The 16,695-nt window shown below is 55.5% G+C and overlaps 1 protein-coding gene across 4 annotated transcripts in view; it reads right to left on the reverse strand.

The window, feature by feature from the left end:
* Positions 1-16,695, reverse strand: part of LOC147359760 (maestro heat-like repeat family member 5) — a 60,757-nt gene that overhangs the window by 32,914 nt on the left and 11,148 nt on the right. For all 4 annotated transcript variants that reach the window (XM_086337572.1, XM_086337570.1, XM_086337571.1 and 1 more), the window contains 9 exons: positions 16,194-16,246; positions 8,639-8,746; positions 8,241-8,357; positions 7,285-7,404; positions 6,158-6,304; positions 3,882-4,004; positions 2,740-2,819; positions 2,394-2,529; positions 740-835 (listed from right to left, as the gene is read on the reverse strand). In XM_086337572.1, coding sequence (XP_086193698.1) covers positions 740-835; positions 2,394-2,529; positions 2,740-2,819; positions 3,882-4,004; positions 6,158-6,304; positions 7,285-7,404; positions 8,241-8,357; positions 8,639-8,746; positions 16,194-16,246 — 980 coding nt within the window. The remainder of the gene's footprint in view (positions 1-739; positions 836-2,393; positions 2,530-2,739; positions 2,820-3,881; positions 4,005-6,157; positions 6,305-7,284; positions 7,405-8,240; positions 8,358-8,638; positions 8,747-16,193; positions 16,247-16,695) is intronic.

A 16,695-nucleotide genomic window follows, 5' to 3' on the forward strand; every position in this document is an offset into this window, starting at 1 on the left:
CTGTGACGTTTTCTCCTGGCCGGGCTCACACACCCCACCCTGACGTCCATCTGTGCACCCCAGGTCAGCAGTCCCTGCAGCAGTCCCCTCAGCTCCACTGGGCCCCGAGCCTGAGATGGCCTGGCCCCTGCTGACCTAACCTCACTCTGACCCACTGCCCCCACCTCTGCGCCCACCCCAGGCTCCAGCCATGCAGAACCTCCCTCCATTCCGGCCCAGTGTGCTCGCTGGGGTTGCTCAGCTTTGCTCCTGTGTGCCCTCTGCCCCGGGGCCCTCTCTGCCCCTCCTCTGCAGAGGCCTGCTGGCCCTGACCCCCACCCTCCCAGCAGAGGCAGCCTCCCCTGTCTGGGCCTCCCCTGACTCTGTTGGCTTCTCTCCCTCCTATCAGGGAAGGACTCTGGAGGGCAGTGACGGAGTGGGGGTGGTAGGCTTGGGAGACGCCCTCAAAGCAGGGAACCTGCTGCAGGGGCAGTTCTCTCAGTGGGAAGGAGGGCAGGTCCCTCCAGGGCAGGGCCACGGCCTCTTCCCTCACCAACTCGCTTTGCTGTGGCCTACCTGGCCCACTTGCCACCAGGCTGTGCTCACTGCACCTGCCCGCCCCACTTGTCCTAAACCACGGTGATCTCTAGAGACGGACAGCCCTCGTCTAGACCAGTCCCAAGCCTGGCTCAGGCCCTGCGTCCTCTGCTCCCCGCCCCCCCAACCGCCATCCCCTCCCCGCACTACCCTGCGCCCTCACCGACAGCAGGAAGTGCAGCTCCTCGGCTGTGGGGTTCTGCATGATAAAGGTCTGCAGCATCTGCTCCAGTGCCCCCGCGGTCTCCTTGTAGAGGGTCTGTGTGGGGCATGGAGCAGGTCAGGGGGCAGCTGAGCCCCAGGGCCAGAGGGATGGTTGAGGCCTCCTGGGGGCCTGTGTGTGTCAGCCTCTCGGGGCCCGCTCCCTGCACGCTCCCCAGGATGGGCTGCACACCAGCGAGCTCACATCATGCCCAGGAAGGGCCCCCTAGGACCCGCACTGGGCAGCCGTGGAGCATGGGTGGTCTGGGGCCTGCCCCAGGGCACAGGATTCTCAGTGGCCGAGAAGATTCACGAGTGTGTAATCCGCTCAAGACCTGGCCCGGAAGGCTCTCGTGTCTACTTGAATGCTCTGCCATTGCCATCTTGAAATTCTCAAAAAAGGTTTAAACAAAGGCCCCTCATTTTCATTTTGCACTGGTCCTGCAAACACAGGAGACCCTCAATCTTGGCCGCTTGGCGAGTCAGGCTTGCCCAGGGAGGGAAGGGCCACAGGGAGTATCCACTGGAGGAGAGCCCTGTGGCTCTGGCCGTCATCTCTCTGGGGGCCACTTCAGCTCGATGAGCCTACCTTTGTCACCTGAGAACTGGGCTGGAGCCAGACCCCTGTCAGGGTGGACGTGGACACAGGGTGAGAAGGAACAGGAAGCCCCAGCCCCGCGCCTGGCTCCTGGCTGCACTCGCTGAGGGTCTGGCCATGGGGTCATCACGTGGTAACCCGGGCACCCTGGACTCCCACAGGGTTGGAGTCTAGGCAGACATCCCCCTTCTGGAGAGCCACTGCAGTAGTGTCGCCCTGGGTCTAGGGGGCCCCTCACTGTCACCCACACCCAAGCTGCCTGTCTGCCGGCTCCATCCTGGACTCAGCCTGGGGAGGTGGCCTGAAGAGCCTGGTCCGGGGGCATGGGGCGGAGATCAGCCCTGCCTCTCCCTCCCGACACCTCCACTTCTCTGAGCTGGTTCCCTCCGCTCTCTGGACGGGTCACTGCTGGGAAGCTGAGCTAACGCAGATGGGGGTGGGCCTGGCGCCCGGCGGGCGCTCAGCACCGGCTGCCTGCCCTTTGCAGTGGGCGGGGCGCCTGGCGGGGCGCGGCCGCTTGAGGCTGCACGCGCCCCCCGGTGGCGGCTGCCCGCAATGGCCGGCATCTCCCCGCAGTGCGGCTTCCCTTGCACAGAACTTGAGGGTGGGCGGCCGGCCAGGGCCGTGGAGCGCACATCAGAGCTCCTTCTTGCAGCCACTAGCGCGGGCAGGACCAGACCAGCTGCAGTAGCGGCGTGGGTGACACTGAGCTGCACGCTCTCAGTGCCGGCAAGAGGCAGGGAGGCCACCCATTCTATGTACAGAGCGCTGCTTTGCCCCACACGTGGGACATCCAGGGTTTCCTTTCAGCCTCAGTGCTAAGTGGCACTAGCTCTTGGATCATCATCCCCTTTTTACAGGTGGGCTCAGAACAGTTAAAAGAAACACCCCCAGCCCTGGCCTACGGTGCGAGGCGGGTGCCTCAGCGGCCCCCTCCCAACCCTAGAGCAGTACGTGGGACTGGACATTCTTCCCCGGGGGCCCCCCTCCGGAAGGGGTGCAGGTGCCAGCCTCGCACCTGTATGTTGGGCGGCTCCAGAAAGAGGCAGGTGTGTTTCTCCAGGACCTCCAGCAGCGGCAGGGACATCACGCTGCGGAGGCTGATGGACAGAAGCCGAGATTTCTTCTCCAGGTCCAGCTGTGGCCTCAGCTTACTGTGGGGACAAGTCAGGGAGGGCGGGGGCCTCTGTAAGACAGCCAGCCGCCTCCCACGGTGGCCTGCGCTGGCTCAGGTCCCTGGCCCTGCCCAGGAGGGCCTTGAAGCCTGATGTCTCCCACCTCGCTGTCCTGAGGGGCGCCAAGCCTGAGCTGTGAGGCTGATGGTGGATGCTGAGCAAGGCACTGCGTGGGGCCGGGGAGCCTACCAGAGACTGGAGATGATGCGAATGGTCTGCTGGCGAGTCGGGGTGCACAGCGTGTCCTGGGGCTCCTTCTCCATCAGAAGCTGCAAATCCCAGGTGAAGGCTGTCTTTCCACATACCTGGGCCTGTCCCCTGACACCAAGTCTCCTTCCCGCCTAAAGGCCTGGGTGCCCAGCACCCCTCTAACCTGCAGGATTCTGCTTCTGCTCTGGATCTGCACAGGGGGGCCTCTGTGATCTGACCCCCCCACATCCCCCTGCCACCTCAGACAATTAGAACATAGACTTTAGAATCAGATGGATCATGCCTGAATCCTAGCTACCCACACATGAGCTCGCATGACCCTGGGCACACCTCCAAACTGCTCTGAGCTTCGTGCATTCACAAGTAACATGATGCCGTTGCCCTTGTGTTAGGTGGGAAGCAAGGCATGCAAAGCAGTGTGTCTGGGTCACAGGAGGGGCTCAGAAAATGCGCCTGTTATTTTTGTTATTGCTGCTGCTAAGTCACTTCAGTCGTGTCCGACTCTGTATGACCCCATAGTCGGCAGCCCACCAGGCTCCCCCGTCCCTGGGATTTTCCAGGCAAGAACACTGGAGTGGGTTGCCATTGCCTTCTCCAATGCATGAAAGTGAAAAGTGAAAGTGAAGTTGCTCAGTCGTGTACAACTCTTCGTGACCCCATGGACTGCAGCCCACCAGGCTCCTCCGCCCATGGGATTTTCCAGGCAAGAGTATTGGAGTGCGGTGCCATTGCCTTCTCCTTGCTACTGCATAATTATTTATCACTTGTGAGTTTCCTCCACTATCCCACAGGTTCTGCGAGGCCCAAACCCCTAGTAACTGGTGGTGCAAGCTAGGTCAGTATTGGCAGAATGGATGGACGGTGCTGGGCTTCCTGGGTCTCAGCCACATCAGCTGTGCAGTGGATGTCCTTGGCCAGCTCAGGGTCACTGTAGGGAGCGAGTCACTTGAGGGCTGTGGATGTGCTTCCAGGTGTGAAAGCCTACGAGGGGCTTGTCCACGCTCTAGAAGTCCAGCTGGCCCATCTCTCCCACTGGTGTCTCTCGTGAGTGCTGCTGTTTGAGGGGGGTGCCTGGTCCATCCCTGGGGAGCCCTTCCCCTGCCCAAGGACCTTGCACTCACCATCAGACACTCGAGGAGCTCGGACACCTGCGAGAACTCGTAGCTTTGGGCACCCTCGTTGCGGTTGATGGCCCCCACCAGCATGGGTATGGCCGTGAGGAAGCTCTGCTTCAGGGTCTCGTCCTGGGGTCGGACAGTGGAGCAAGGGGGCAGGTCGGGGAGTGGAAGTACCAGAGGGGTGGGAGAGCAGGAGGGCCACTGTCACAGGTGGTGGCAGGGCCACTGCCGATGGGGGAGACAGCAGAGAACTCCGGCCGGGGCTGCACAGGCTCCGGGATGGGGGCGACCCATGTGATTTTTTTTTTTAACAATGTGAATAGTTGATGATGCTTAAGCATCAGGAGGTGCTGTAAGAAGCCCAGTGTCCAGCTTCTCATGATATGCGGCTACCCCAGGCCCAAAGGATCAAGTGTGCGGTGGCCTCACAGGGCTGCCTGGCCCCTCACTGTTCCCGGGGTGCAGGGTCAGGGGGCTGTCATCATGGGGCATCCAGTTCCCCCAAGTGAGAACCCAGGGCTTGCTTTCTGGGGGAGGCAGAGGGCTGGGATCCTCATGAAAACCCATGAAGCACTAGGTGGGAAGGAAGGCCAGGCCCACGTTGGGGTGGGGTGGGGAGGTGGGCTCTGGGGCCCTGGGAGGTCTAATCCTGACCCCGCTCTGGTGGGCTCCCGGGCCCTGGGAGGTCTAATCCTGACCCCGCTCTGGTGGGCTCCGGGGCCCTGGGAGGTCTAATCCTGACCCCGCTCTGGTGGGCTCCGGGGCCCTGGGAGGTCTAATCCTGACCCCGCTCTGGTGGGCTCCGGGGCCCTGGGAGGTCTAATCCTGACCCCGCTCTGGTGGGCTCCTGGGCCCTGGGAGGTCTAATCCTGACCCCGCTCTGGTGGGCTCCCGGGGCCCTGGGAGGTCTAATCCTGACCCCGCTCTGGTGGGCTCCGGGGCCCTGGGAGGTCTAATCCTGACCCCGCTCTGGTGGGCTCCCGGGCCCTGGGAGGTCTAATCCTGACCCCGCTCTGGTGGGCTCCCGGGCCCTGGGAGGTCTAATCCTGACCCCGCTCTGGTGGGCTCCCGGGCCCTGGGAGGTCTAATCCTGACCCCGCTCTGGTGGGCTCCCGGGCCCTGGGAGGTCTAATCCTGACCCCGCTCTGGTGGGCTCCCGGGCCCTGGGAGGTCTAATCCTGACCCCGCTCTGGTGGTCTCTGGGGCCCTGGGAGGTCTAATCCTGACCCCGCTCTGGTGGGCTCCGGGGCCCTGGGAGGTCTAATCCTGACCCCGCTCTGGTGGGCTCCCGGGCCCTGGGAGGTCTAATCCTGACCCCGCTCTGGTGGGCTCCCGGGCCCTGGGAGGTCTAATCCTGACCCCGCTCTGGTGGGCTCTGGGGCCCTGGGAGGTCTAATCCTGACCCCGCTCTGGTGGGCTCCCGGGCCCTGGGAGGTCTAATCCTGACCCCGCTCTGGTGGGCTCCCGGGCCCTGGGAGGTCTAATCCTGACCCCGCTCTGGTGGGCTCCCGGGCCCTGGGAGGTCTAATCCTGACCCCGCTCTGGTGGGCTCCCGGGCCCTGGGAGGTCTAATCCTGACCCCGCTCTGGTGGGCTCCGGGGCCCTGGGAGGTCTAATCCTGACCCCGCTCTGGTGGGCTCCGGGGCCCTGGGAGGTCTAATCCTGACCCCGCTCTGGTGGGCTCCGGGGCCCTGGGAGGTCTAATCCTGACCCCGCTCTGGTGGGCTCCGGGGCCCTGGGAGGTCTAATCCTGACCCCGCTCTGGTGGGCTCCGGGGCCCTGGGAGGTCTAATCCTGACCCCGCTCTGGTGGGCTCCGGGGCCCTGGGAGGTCTAATCCTGACCCCGCTCTGGTGGGCTCCGGGGCCCTGGGAGGTCTAATCCTGACCCCGCTCTGGTGGGCTCCCGGGGCCCTGGGAGGTCTAATCCTGACCCCGCTCTGGTGGGCTCCGGGGCCCTGGGAGGTCTAATCCTGACCCCGCTCTGGTGGGCTCCGGGGCCCTGGGAGGTCTAATCCTGACCCCGCTCTGGTGGGCTCTGGGGCCCTGGGAGGTCTAATCCTGACCCCGCTCTGGTGGGCTCCCGGGCCCTGGGAGGTCTAATCCTGACCCCGCTCTGGTGGGCTCCCGGGCCCTGGGAGGTCTAATCCTGACCCCGCTCTGGTGGGCTCCCGGGCCCTGGGAGGTCTAATCCTGACCCCGCTCTGGTGGGCTCCGGGGCCCTGGGAGGTCTAATCCTGACCCCGCTCTGGTGGGCTCTGGAGTGGGCCGGGGGTCGTACCCAGGAGCTGTAGTGGAAGAAGAAGATCATCCGGGACAGGACGTTGTCCACCCACGGCAGGATCTGGGCCTTGGCCTTGTCTGCCATCTGGCCGTAGGCGAGGAGGATGGTGCTGCTCGCCCACTTCCACCGCAGGTCCCCCGAGTTCTGGGCACAGTGGGGTGGGGGCGGGGCAGGTCAGGCGCATGGGGGCCCTGCTGAGCCTTCCCCTGGGGGTGTGGTGACGGGAGGTACCCCAGCCACTAGCGGGGTCCTGGAGGCAGGGCGGACCTCAGTGTATCTCACAAGGAAATAGGGGAGATGGGGCTGCCTCCCTAGGGGCAGTGGGCTGGGTCTCGTGGGGTCACTTGGAGGTGTACACGGGGGTGCTTGTCTCTGCTAGAACAGGCTAGAATCTAAGCCCCTCACCCTTCCAGCCTTGGGGTGGCCCCTCCCCAGGGGCCCAGGACCTGGCCCCCTTCTGTCCCACCTCAGGCTGCAGGGGGCCTGGGAGGGCGTGTCTGGACCTAGACAGACAGTGATGGGGTACCCGGCACGTTGGCTCCAGGTGAGACCCAGAGAGTGGGGGCCCTCGATGGCCCTGAGGACACTGTGATCCTGCGGTCTGTCAGTGACTAGACCCTCTCTGGGGGTCTGAGCCTCGGGTCCCAGCTGCTGCTCTACCACCCGCCACGTGCGGCACTGCGAGGAGGAGGCCGGACCTCGGCCGTGGTCCTGGTTCTCACTCATCCCCCCTCTGTCCTATCCTGGCTCGCCTCCTGGGGTTGCTGCCACTGCTTCCGCCTTGGGAGCTCCCCGGGGCTGGCCTCGGGCCCTTGTCTCCTGCTTTGGACGAGGCCCAGGATCAAAGAGCCACTAACCACCACGCGGCAGGCAGGCAGCCACGCGGGAGCTATCCTGTGTTGGCCTCACAGCTGGGCTCCCTGCAGCCCGGTGGGAAAGAGGGAGCACCATTGAGGAGGGGGAAAGTGCGGCACAGGGGCCACGCCGCTGCTGCAGAGGTGGGCCGGAGGCCGGGGGCCGTGGCCCACAGCCTTTCCCCCTAATTGGCCCCGGGAGCCCCCACCCCACGGAGGCCCAGCATCCCTGTCCGCAGTCCAGGCCTCCAGCGGCCGGAGAGCCAGCACCTTGGGGGAGAAGCTGTTCAGGCTCCACCTGATGGGCGTGCTCCGGCCAAACTGCTCCAGGACAGCCCAGACGTGGTCCAGGTGGCGGGCGGCGGCCAGCCCCACGGTGAGCGCGATGCCCTGTCGGGGCAGGGGGCGGGGGGCAGGGCTCACTGACGTGGGCTGGTAGGATCCGGCCTACCCCTCACCTGGGTGTATGGAAACTGAGGCCCAGGAAGGGAGGAGATTTATCAGAGGGCACAGGGCACCTGCCTGCCACCAGGCTGGGAGGACACACACATCTGAGCCGAGTATTATGGGGCGTCTCTTTATGGGGGCTGGAGGCGAGGGTAGGGTTGGGGGAGAGGTGACTCTGTGGAGCCCTGCTACTGCTGCCTCCCCACCCCCAGGTCTCAAGCCCTGCGCCAGAGTGCAGAATGCAGGTCCAGGTGACAAGGAAGAGGACACAGTTGTGATGGGCTTGGAGTGGGACCAGGGTCAGGGCTCAGAGTGTGACCGGGGTCAGGGCTCAGAGTGTGACGGGGGTCAGGGCTCAGTGTGGGACCAGGGTCAGGGCTCAGAGTGTGACCAGGGTCAGGGCTCAGGTCAGGGCTTGGAGTGTGGCCAGGCTCAGGCTAATCCTGTGATCAGGGTCAGGGCTCAGAGTGTGACCAGAGTCAGGGCTCAAAGTGTGACCAGGGTCAGGGCTCTGAGTGTGACCAGGGTCAGGGCTCTCAGAGTGTGACCAGGTCAGGGCTCAGAGTGTGACCAGGGTCAGGGCTCAAAGTGTGACCAGGGTCTGGGCTCTCAGAGTGTGACCAGGTCAGGGCTCAGAGTGGGACCAGGGTCAGGGCTCAGGTCACAGCTCAGTGGGACAAGGGTCAGGGCTCAGGTCAGGGCCTAGAGTGTGGCCAGGCTCAGGCTAATCTCGTGGTCAGGGTCAAACAGTTGGCACTGAGTGGCCGCCACAGCCTTACCTCCCTCTGCTTGGGCCACTGGTGGGACGTTTCCAGCAGGGTTTTCAGGTGTGTCCTGACGTTGGTGCCGTTCTCTTCGGCTTGAAGCATCAGCCCATAGTAGATGAACAGGAAGGCCTGGGGAAGCGTTCAGCTTCCTGTCTTGAGCCTGAACCCCCTCTCTGCACCCCTGTCCACTGGGCAGGCTGCCACTTCCCCCGTGCAGGCCCCCTCACCCCTCTGCTTTGTGACCAGCAATCGCTGGCCTGGTGGTGAAGCGTCAAGGGTGTGGCTGCAAGTCCTACCGCTTGGCCCCCGCCCTCTGTTTCTTTCGGGGGCCTGGGGCTTGCGCTGGGTGTGGGCCCATGGACAGAGCCCCTGGGCCTGTGCGGTGCGCACCAGGGGTGGGGGTGGCCCACCTTCTCCGGGGGCTGCTCCTGTTGTGTCCGGTCGGGCCTCGTGAGTGCCCCCAGCAGCTCCTTGGACCACCCTTCCTTGTTCAGAAACGGCACCGACTTGATGGCCATCTGTAAGCAGACGGGTGGGCGGGCAGAGGGTCTCTGTCTCCATCTTGTGAGTCTCCCCCAGCCTGGCCCGCCCCTAACCACTTGGGGTCCTGACTCCCCGTCCTCCTCCCTGCTTCCCTCTCCTGAGGCTCCAGGGCCTGCTCTCTGACTTGTTTGCTCGCTGTTGGGGACGAGAAACTCATTCTTCAAGCTGCCCCTCCCTGAAGATTCTCAAGGAGGGGCTAGAAACCAGGGGCCTGACCATGTCCCCAGGGCTGGGCCGGGGCTCAGCTGTCATAGAGGCCCAGTGGCGTGTCCCCTCAAGGTGGCTGCACCAGAGTGTGGGTGCCTGGGGGCAAGGTTGGTCTTGTTTCCTCATGGATGTCTCCCCAGTACCTAAAACAGTGCCCGACAAGTAGTTGACACTCTTAGTATTTTTGAATGAAGGAATGAATGAACCAATGATCAAATAAATGAATGAGAAGTCCCTTCTAAACATAAAGTCCTAAAAGCCCTAACATTGCATCATTTTATGATGATAAATACACAGCCTCTCTATTTTCAGTGTTCCTGGTTTCCACAATAGAAGTCGTCTAAGATTTTGGTCCTAAGATTTTTTTCTGATGGAGAGACTCCTTTTAATTATGCTCCCAACACAAATACCTTAAAAGAAGGATTGGTAAATGTGAAGATAAGAATTTCAAGAAGTTTGTTTAGCCAAATCACCATAAAGTTGAAAGACACAGTAATTTTTTTTCTTTCTGTGATCTGTTGCCAAGAGTTAATATCATTGATAAAGAGCACTTTATAAACCAATAAGAAAAAGATGACAATCCAGTTAAAAATGGAGATATACAAACTCAACCTTACTAATATTTAAGAAATGGAAATTAAAGATGATGTATCATTTTGGCCAAGATTGAGAAATAGTAAAAGCATCACATTTTGGAGGTGATTGGATCACGTTAAAGCGCAGGTTTGGGAAATGGTAACTAAAATTTATAGTTTATATGCATCCATTTCCCCAATTAATTCCGTTTCTGGGATCTACCCTAAAGGAGCAGTAGCAGGGCCATACTCGGAGACAAGGGCGCCCTCTGCAGGCAGGACTGTCTGCACCCCCTCTGGTGATGCACCCTTGGACCTGGAAATGGAAACTGCTCTAGCCTAGGGCTTCCCTCGTGGCTCAGATGGTAAAGAATCTGCCTACAATGCAGAAGACCTGAGCTCTATCCCTGGGTTGGGAAGATCCCCTAGAGAAGGGAATGACTACCCACTTCAGTACTCTTGCCTGGAAATTCCTATGGACAGAGGAGCCTGGCGGGCTACAGTCCATGGGGTGGCAAAGAGTGGGACGTGACTGAGTGACTAATGCTTTCACTGCACATTGGCCAGCTCCACTCCTCCAGGGCTTCCCAGTGGTGCTAGAGAACCAGCCCACCAATGCAGGAAGCATGAGATGCGGGTTTGATCCCTGGGTTGGGAAGATCCCCTGGAGAAGGGCATGGCAACCTACACCTTCTTGCCTGGAGAATCCCATGGACAGAGGAGGTTGATGGGCTACAGTCCATAGGGTTGCAGAGAGTCAGATACATGACTGAAGCAATTTAGCTTGCACGCACACCAGGGCAGAATCCAGAGGAACCTGTCTGCCTCAGTCGTGCCCCACATCTGGTCCATTTGCTAGGGTGCAGCAAGACCTGGGTGGCTCTCCCATATGCCCACAGGACGGGTGTCTGCTGAATGCCCAGGGAACCCCAGCCTCCCGGAAGCTCCTAATTTCTCCAGAAGCACCAGGGGCTTCTGTCCCCTCCCCCAAACCTTCGGTGTCTCTTTTTTTCATGGCATCATGTACCAGCATTTGGTGGCCAAAGCGGAGCCCAAACTGCTACAACACTATGGGAATTAGTGTGAATTCTGCATGTTTCTGTAGCAGAGATAGTCATCTATCTGATTCTGCATCAGTCCTAGACCCTGCTAAGAATGTTTACAGAATATATAAGGCGGGCCCCATATTTCTTTTTATATTTTGAAATATTTTGAAATTTGAAACACATCTGTTTCCAAAATTTTCTTTAAAGCTTTAAATATTTTAATTGGAGAAGGCAATGGCACCCACTCCAGTACTCTTGCTTGGAAAATATTTTAATATTGAGGTCTATTTAACGTACAGTGAGACACGTGTATCATCAGTGTGTAGTGCAATGAATTTTGACAAACGTACATATGTCTCAGTTCAGTTCAGTCGCTCAGTTGTGTCCGACTCTTTGTGACCCTGTGGACTGCAGCATGCCAGGGTTCCCTGTCCACCACCAACTCCCGGAGCTTATTCAAAGTCACGTCCATCGAGTCATCGATGGACATGAAGTAAATGTCATGCCATCCAACCATCTCATCCTCTGTTGCCCCCTTCTCCTCCTGCCTTCAATCTTGCCCAGCATCAGGGTCTTTTCCAATGAGTCAGTTCTTCAGATCAGGTGGCCAAAGTATTGAAGCTTCAGCTTCAGCATCAGTCCTTCCCATGAATATCCAGGACTGACTTCCTTTAGGATGGATTTGTTGGCTCTCCCCGAAATCCAAGGGACTCTCAGGAGTCTTCTCCAACACCACAGTTCAAAAGCTTCAATTCTTCGGCGCTCAGCTTTATGGTCCATCTCTCACATCCATACATGACTCCTGGAAAAACCATAGCTTTGACTAGACGGACCTTTGTCGGCAAAGTCATGTCTCACCCCGTCAATATCTGGACCATTTCTGACTGCCCCAGAAAGCTCTCTCATGCTCACTCCTAGTTAATCTCCATCCCACAAGGCCGGTTTGATTTAGTTCGCCTGCCATAAGGTTAATTTTGCCTCTTCTAGCATTTTGTACGACTGGAATCGTGTGACGTGTGCTTTTCTGTGTCTGATGTTTCTTAAAGAGACGTGTTGATTCATTTTTTGGCTGTGGTCTTCGCCGCTGCGAGCGGGCTTTCTCTAGCTGAGGGCTCCTCTTAATTGTGGCTCACGGGTTTCTCACCACACTGGCTTCTCTGCTTGCGGGGCTCGGACTCTAGGAGCTTGGGCTTCATTCCATAGCTACGGCTTGCCGGCTCGAGAGAGGAGTCTCAGTAATTGTGGCACTTGGGATTAGCTGCTCCTGGGCATGTGGAATCTTCCCGGACCAGGGATCAAACCAATGCCCCTTGCATTTCGAGGCCATTCTTCACCACCGGACCCACCGGGGAAGCCCTGTGTCTGGTGTTTTTCCCTCAGTGTGTGTTTGAGATTCGCCGTGCTGTTGCACGCTTGTTCAAGTTGACGCCTCTATTTCTGCTCTGACTTTTGTTATTTCTGCTGCTCAGCTTCAGTGTAACTCGCTCTCCTTTCTCCAGTTTCCTCGGTGGGTGAGTAAGTAATTGATTTCAGGTCTTTGGGAGGGGATGAGTCTGCCTAGTACAGGTTGTTCCTAGTCTGAGGCTCTTAGGAATAAGGCTGCTGGGAACATGCTTCTGTGCGTAATTTTGTGTATGAGTGTTTCGTGCCTCTGGGGTTAGTACCTAAAAGTAGAACTCCCAAGTCCTAACTGTATAAGAAAATGCCAGTTTTCCAAGCAGGTTTCCCCATCCCACCTACAGCGGGCACTTCCCCACCAGCATTTGGCTGAGCCTTTCTTTCTCCTATGAGGTCTGTCCGTGGGTGCGTAGAGGCTGCTCCCGGATGTTAACTGACATTTCCCTGAGGATTCAAGATGCTGACGGTTGTGTCTTTGGCTTTTGGTCATTCATCTGCCTTCCTCTGTGACATGCCTACTTAAATCTGTTCACTTTTGCAGTTGGGCTGTTAGTCTTTTCTCCCTGATTTTTGGAAGAGTTCTTCATTTATTCTGGATACAATCTCTTGTCAGAGATATGTCTCGTAAATATTTTCTTTGTGTCTCTGATTTCCCCTTTTTCACTTTCCTCATAGTATTGTGGGATGAGCAGAAGCTTTAATTCAGATAGAATCCAATTCATCCATTTAAAAAATTTTTTATGCTGAGTGATTTCTGGGTTCCAAGAAATATTTACCTGCCCCTGTGTTTTCCTCAAGAAGCTTTTTTGTTTTTTAATATTTAGGCCTTGGGCCCATCTCAAATTAACTTTTGTGAATGGTTCGAGGCAGGCATTAAAGTTCCTTTTTACCCCCCAGATAGGTGATTGTTGCAGAGCCATTTGTTTAAAAGACCTTCCCTATTGAATTGCTTTGGTACCATGAATAAAAAAGTAATCGATCACGTAAGTGTGGTTTTATGTTGGCGATTCTATTCTATCTCTGTCAATTCTCACTATCTTGTTGATTGTAGCTATATAGGAAATCTTGAAGTCAGCTAGTGTAATTCTTGTAATTATGCTCTTTTTCAAGATTGTTCTGGCTATTCTAGGTCTTTTGAAATTTCCATATAAAATTTTAAATTATAGATTTTATTTAATTCTATAATGAAGTTGGTTGGCATCACACTGGCAATACACAAATCAATTTTTAGAACTGACATCTTAACATTATTGACTCTTGTTATCCATGATCATTTATCTGCATTTATTTAGGTTTTAATTTCTTTTTGCAGTGTTTTGTAAAGATCTTGCCCATATTTTGTTAAATTTGTCTGAGTCTTTCATGTTTTAAATGTGACTGCATCATAGTTTTTTAGAAGTTTATTTTCCAATTGTTTATTGTTAGTACACAGAAATTCAGTTGACATTTGCATATTGATTCTATATCCTGAGATCTTGCTAAATTCAATTATTAGTAATTAATAGTAATTAATAGTTCCAGAATTTAAAAAACTGAGATTTTCTGTGTATGCAATTATGTTGTCTGCAAAGAAAGTTTTTCATTTTCCACTGTAATCCGTACATCTGTTTTCACCTGTCTCTTAGCTTACTGCCCTGGTTAGGACTTCAGTGCAATGTTGACCGGAAGTGGAGACCGTGGGCCTCTTTGCCTCATTCTGATCTCAGTGGGAAGGCGTCACTCACTCATCATTAGGTGTGTGAGTGGCTGGGCTTCCACAGACGATCGTTCCCTCCTATTCCTGCTCTGTGAAGGGCCTTCCTCAATGTGACGCTGGGACTTATGATAAAAATATACACGTGGTCTTCATCTTCTTCTGGCACAGAGCTTCTGAAACCCTTTCCTAAGTGATGAGAGCAGTAAAGGTCTTTTGTTGTTCACAAGAAGCCTGGTTCCACTTCTGGAAAGCCCCTGGCTCTCCACCCAGGATGAGGGCGAGTTGCCAGGAGAACCCATCCTGGATCGACGGTTGGAACTCTGACCCACCTCTGCACCTTCAGAGAGGGTGACAGGTGGACTTTCATTATCAGCTGTCGGCGGTTTCGTGAATCACACCTATTAACAAGGTCTCTGTAAAAACCCCAAAGGGCTGGGATGCGAGAGATTCCAGGCGGGTGAACAAAAAGGCAGATTTTTCTTGCTAATCTTTTGCTAAATATTTTTGAGCTCATCCTCATAAAAGATATTGGTCTGTAGCTTTCTTGTAATGTTTTCTTCCGGCTTTGGTGTTGGAGTTGTGCTGGCCCCATCAGATGGTTTCAAGAGTGTTCCTTCTTCCTCTATTTTCTGAGAGAATTTGGACAGAGTTGGTATTATTTCTGCATTAAATTGTGATGGGCTTCCCTGGTGGCTCAGACGGTAGAGAATCTGTCGGCAAAGCAGGAGACCCAGGTTGAATCCCTGGGTTGGGAAGATGCTCTGGAGAAGGGAATGGCAACCAACTTCAGTATTCTTGCCTGGAGAATCCCGTGGACAGAGGAGCCTGGCAGGCTACAGTCCTTGGGGTCCCAAAGAGTCAGACACGACTGAGCAACTGACACTTTAACTTGTGATAGCATTAACCAGCGAAGCCTGTGGGAAGGTTTATAAAATATGACGCCAATTTCTTTTATCCAGGGCTACTCAGATCCTCTGTTTCTTCTCTTGTCAGTTCTGTGGTTTGTGTTTTCTAGGGAATTTGTTTATTCAATCTAAATTGCCTAATTTATTGGAATCATATTTTATTACCCAAACATTCTCCAGATGTTTTAAGGTTGTTCACTGATATTCCACCTTTACTGATAATGAATATTTTTTATTTTCTTGATCAGCTTATCAAAGAGCTTATCATTTTATTAATATTTTTGAAAAACCCACTTTTGGTTTTATTCACTCTCTATTGTTTGTCCATTTAAAAAAATTTGATTTTTCCTCTACTTTTTATTATTTTCTTTCTTCTACTTTGGGCTTAGTTTGCACTTTGGGGAATGGCTCCTTAAAATGGAGTTTAGATGATAGATTTTATCTTTTTTCTTTTCTAATATGGGCACTACAAATATAATTTTCTTCTAAGCATTGTTTTTTGTTGAGTCCCCCAAATTTCCAAATTTTCATATTGTGCTTTCTTTACCATTCATTTCAAAATATTTTCTAATTTTCCTTGTGATTTCTTCTATGGTTTGTGGGTTACTTAAAAGAGTGTTGTCTAATTTCCAAATATTTGGAATTTCTCCAGACATATTTTTGGTATTGATCTCTAATTGACGTTCTGGGCAGAGAATGTGCTCCGTTTGATTTCAATCCTTTTAAATTTATTGAAACCTGATATATGGCCCAGCAAGCGATCTGTCTTGGTGAATGTTCCATTTACATTCGAAAAGAACGTCAATTAGATCAATTTGGTTAATTATGTTGTTGAAGTCTTCTATGTACTTAGTGATTTTCTGTCTTATTTTTCTATTAATTACCTGTATTGCTGCTACTAGCGGTGTTATTTCCACTAAATGCTACTTAATTACAACTGTTCTGCTGCTACTATATGATAATAATAACTAATGCAGTGAGTGAGGGCTTCCTGTCTGTCACACCCAGTGCCAGACACCATGTAGATCACTTCCTGTCATTTCACAGCAAGCGCTGGAGGTTGGCACTTTCACCCCCATTTGATAGAGGAGGAAATAAGGTACAGAGAGGCAAAGTAGGCACCCAGGACACACAGCTGTGGTTGGCTGAATCTGGACTTGAATCCAGGCCTGCCAGGGCCCAACGTCCCTTCTCCCAGCCACGTGGTGTGTGGTTGGAGTGGGAGCAGTGTGACACCCGTCCTCTCTGTGACAACTTCAGTCCCCACCGCCCTCCTCCTCATCCCTCTGCTCTCCCGTCTGGCCTCCGCATCCTCTCTGGGCCCCTCAGCCATGGACCCAGACCCCAGGGCGGGCGGGAAGGGCCTTGTGTGGCGGGAAAGGCCTTGTGTGCGCTGGACACTTGCTCTGTGCCAGGTGTCTAGAGACAAGTTCACGTCCTGACCCCCAGGGACCCTGCTGCTCCTCGGTACCAGCCTTGCCCACCCTCCGCCTCCCATCCTGAGCCTCCTCCACCCTCCCAGGGCTGAGTGGGTGCCCACCCTCGCCCCCCATCCATCCCTGCAGAAGGCCCCCGTGGCTGGGCTCCCTCCCTACCTTGGCCAGCTGCTCTTCCCAGCCAGCCTTTTCTCCCTCCTTGAAGACAGTCTCTGAGGGAGAGAGTGGAGGTGGTGGTCACTGGAGGCCAGGTCCTGTGTCCATGGCTGGGGCTGGGTCTTGGGCTCCATCTCCCCCATCCCTTGGACATGACTGAGTCAGGACTACATTGTCCTGTGTTTGTCTGGCTCCTTGGGGGAGGTGAGCTCCAGGATAGTGAGCTGGACTTGGGTGTCCAGAGCGCTGGGCTGGAGTCGTGGTCCTGCCATCCATCCTGTGTGACCTCAGATGGGTTAACTTCCCTCTCTGGGCCTCAGGCTCAGACAGTGGTACAGAGGGCTCCCTCTGGGCATGGTCCCCTGGGACGTGCTTGGGTCTCCTCAACCGTGGGAAAACAAAGCCCAGGGAAGGGCACACTGGGGCGCTGGAAAGCCTTTATGCTTGAGGCTGGAAACCCAACCTCAGAAAGAGGGGCCACTTAAGGGAATGTTCTGGGGGGATC

The sequence above is a fragment of the Bos grunniens genome, chromosome 14 (assembly GCF_055505025.1).
Source record: "Bos grunniens cultivar Pamir isolate PY7600 chromosome 14, Bosgru_T2T1.0, whole genome shotgun sequence".
In the NCBI taxonomy this organism is placed as follows: Eukaryota; Metazoa; Chordata; class Mammalia; order Artiodactyla; family Bovidae; genus Bos; species Bos grunniens.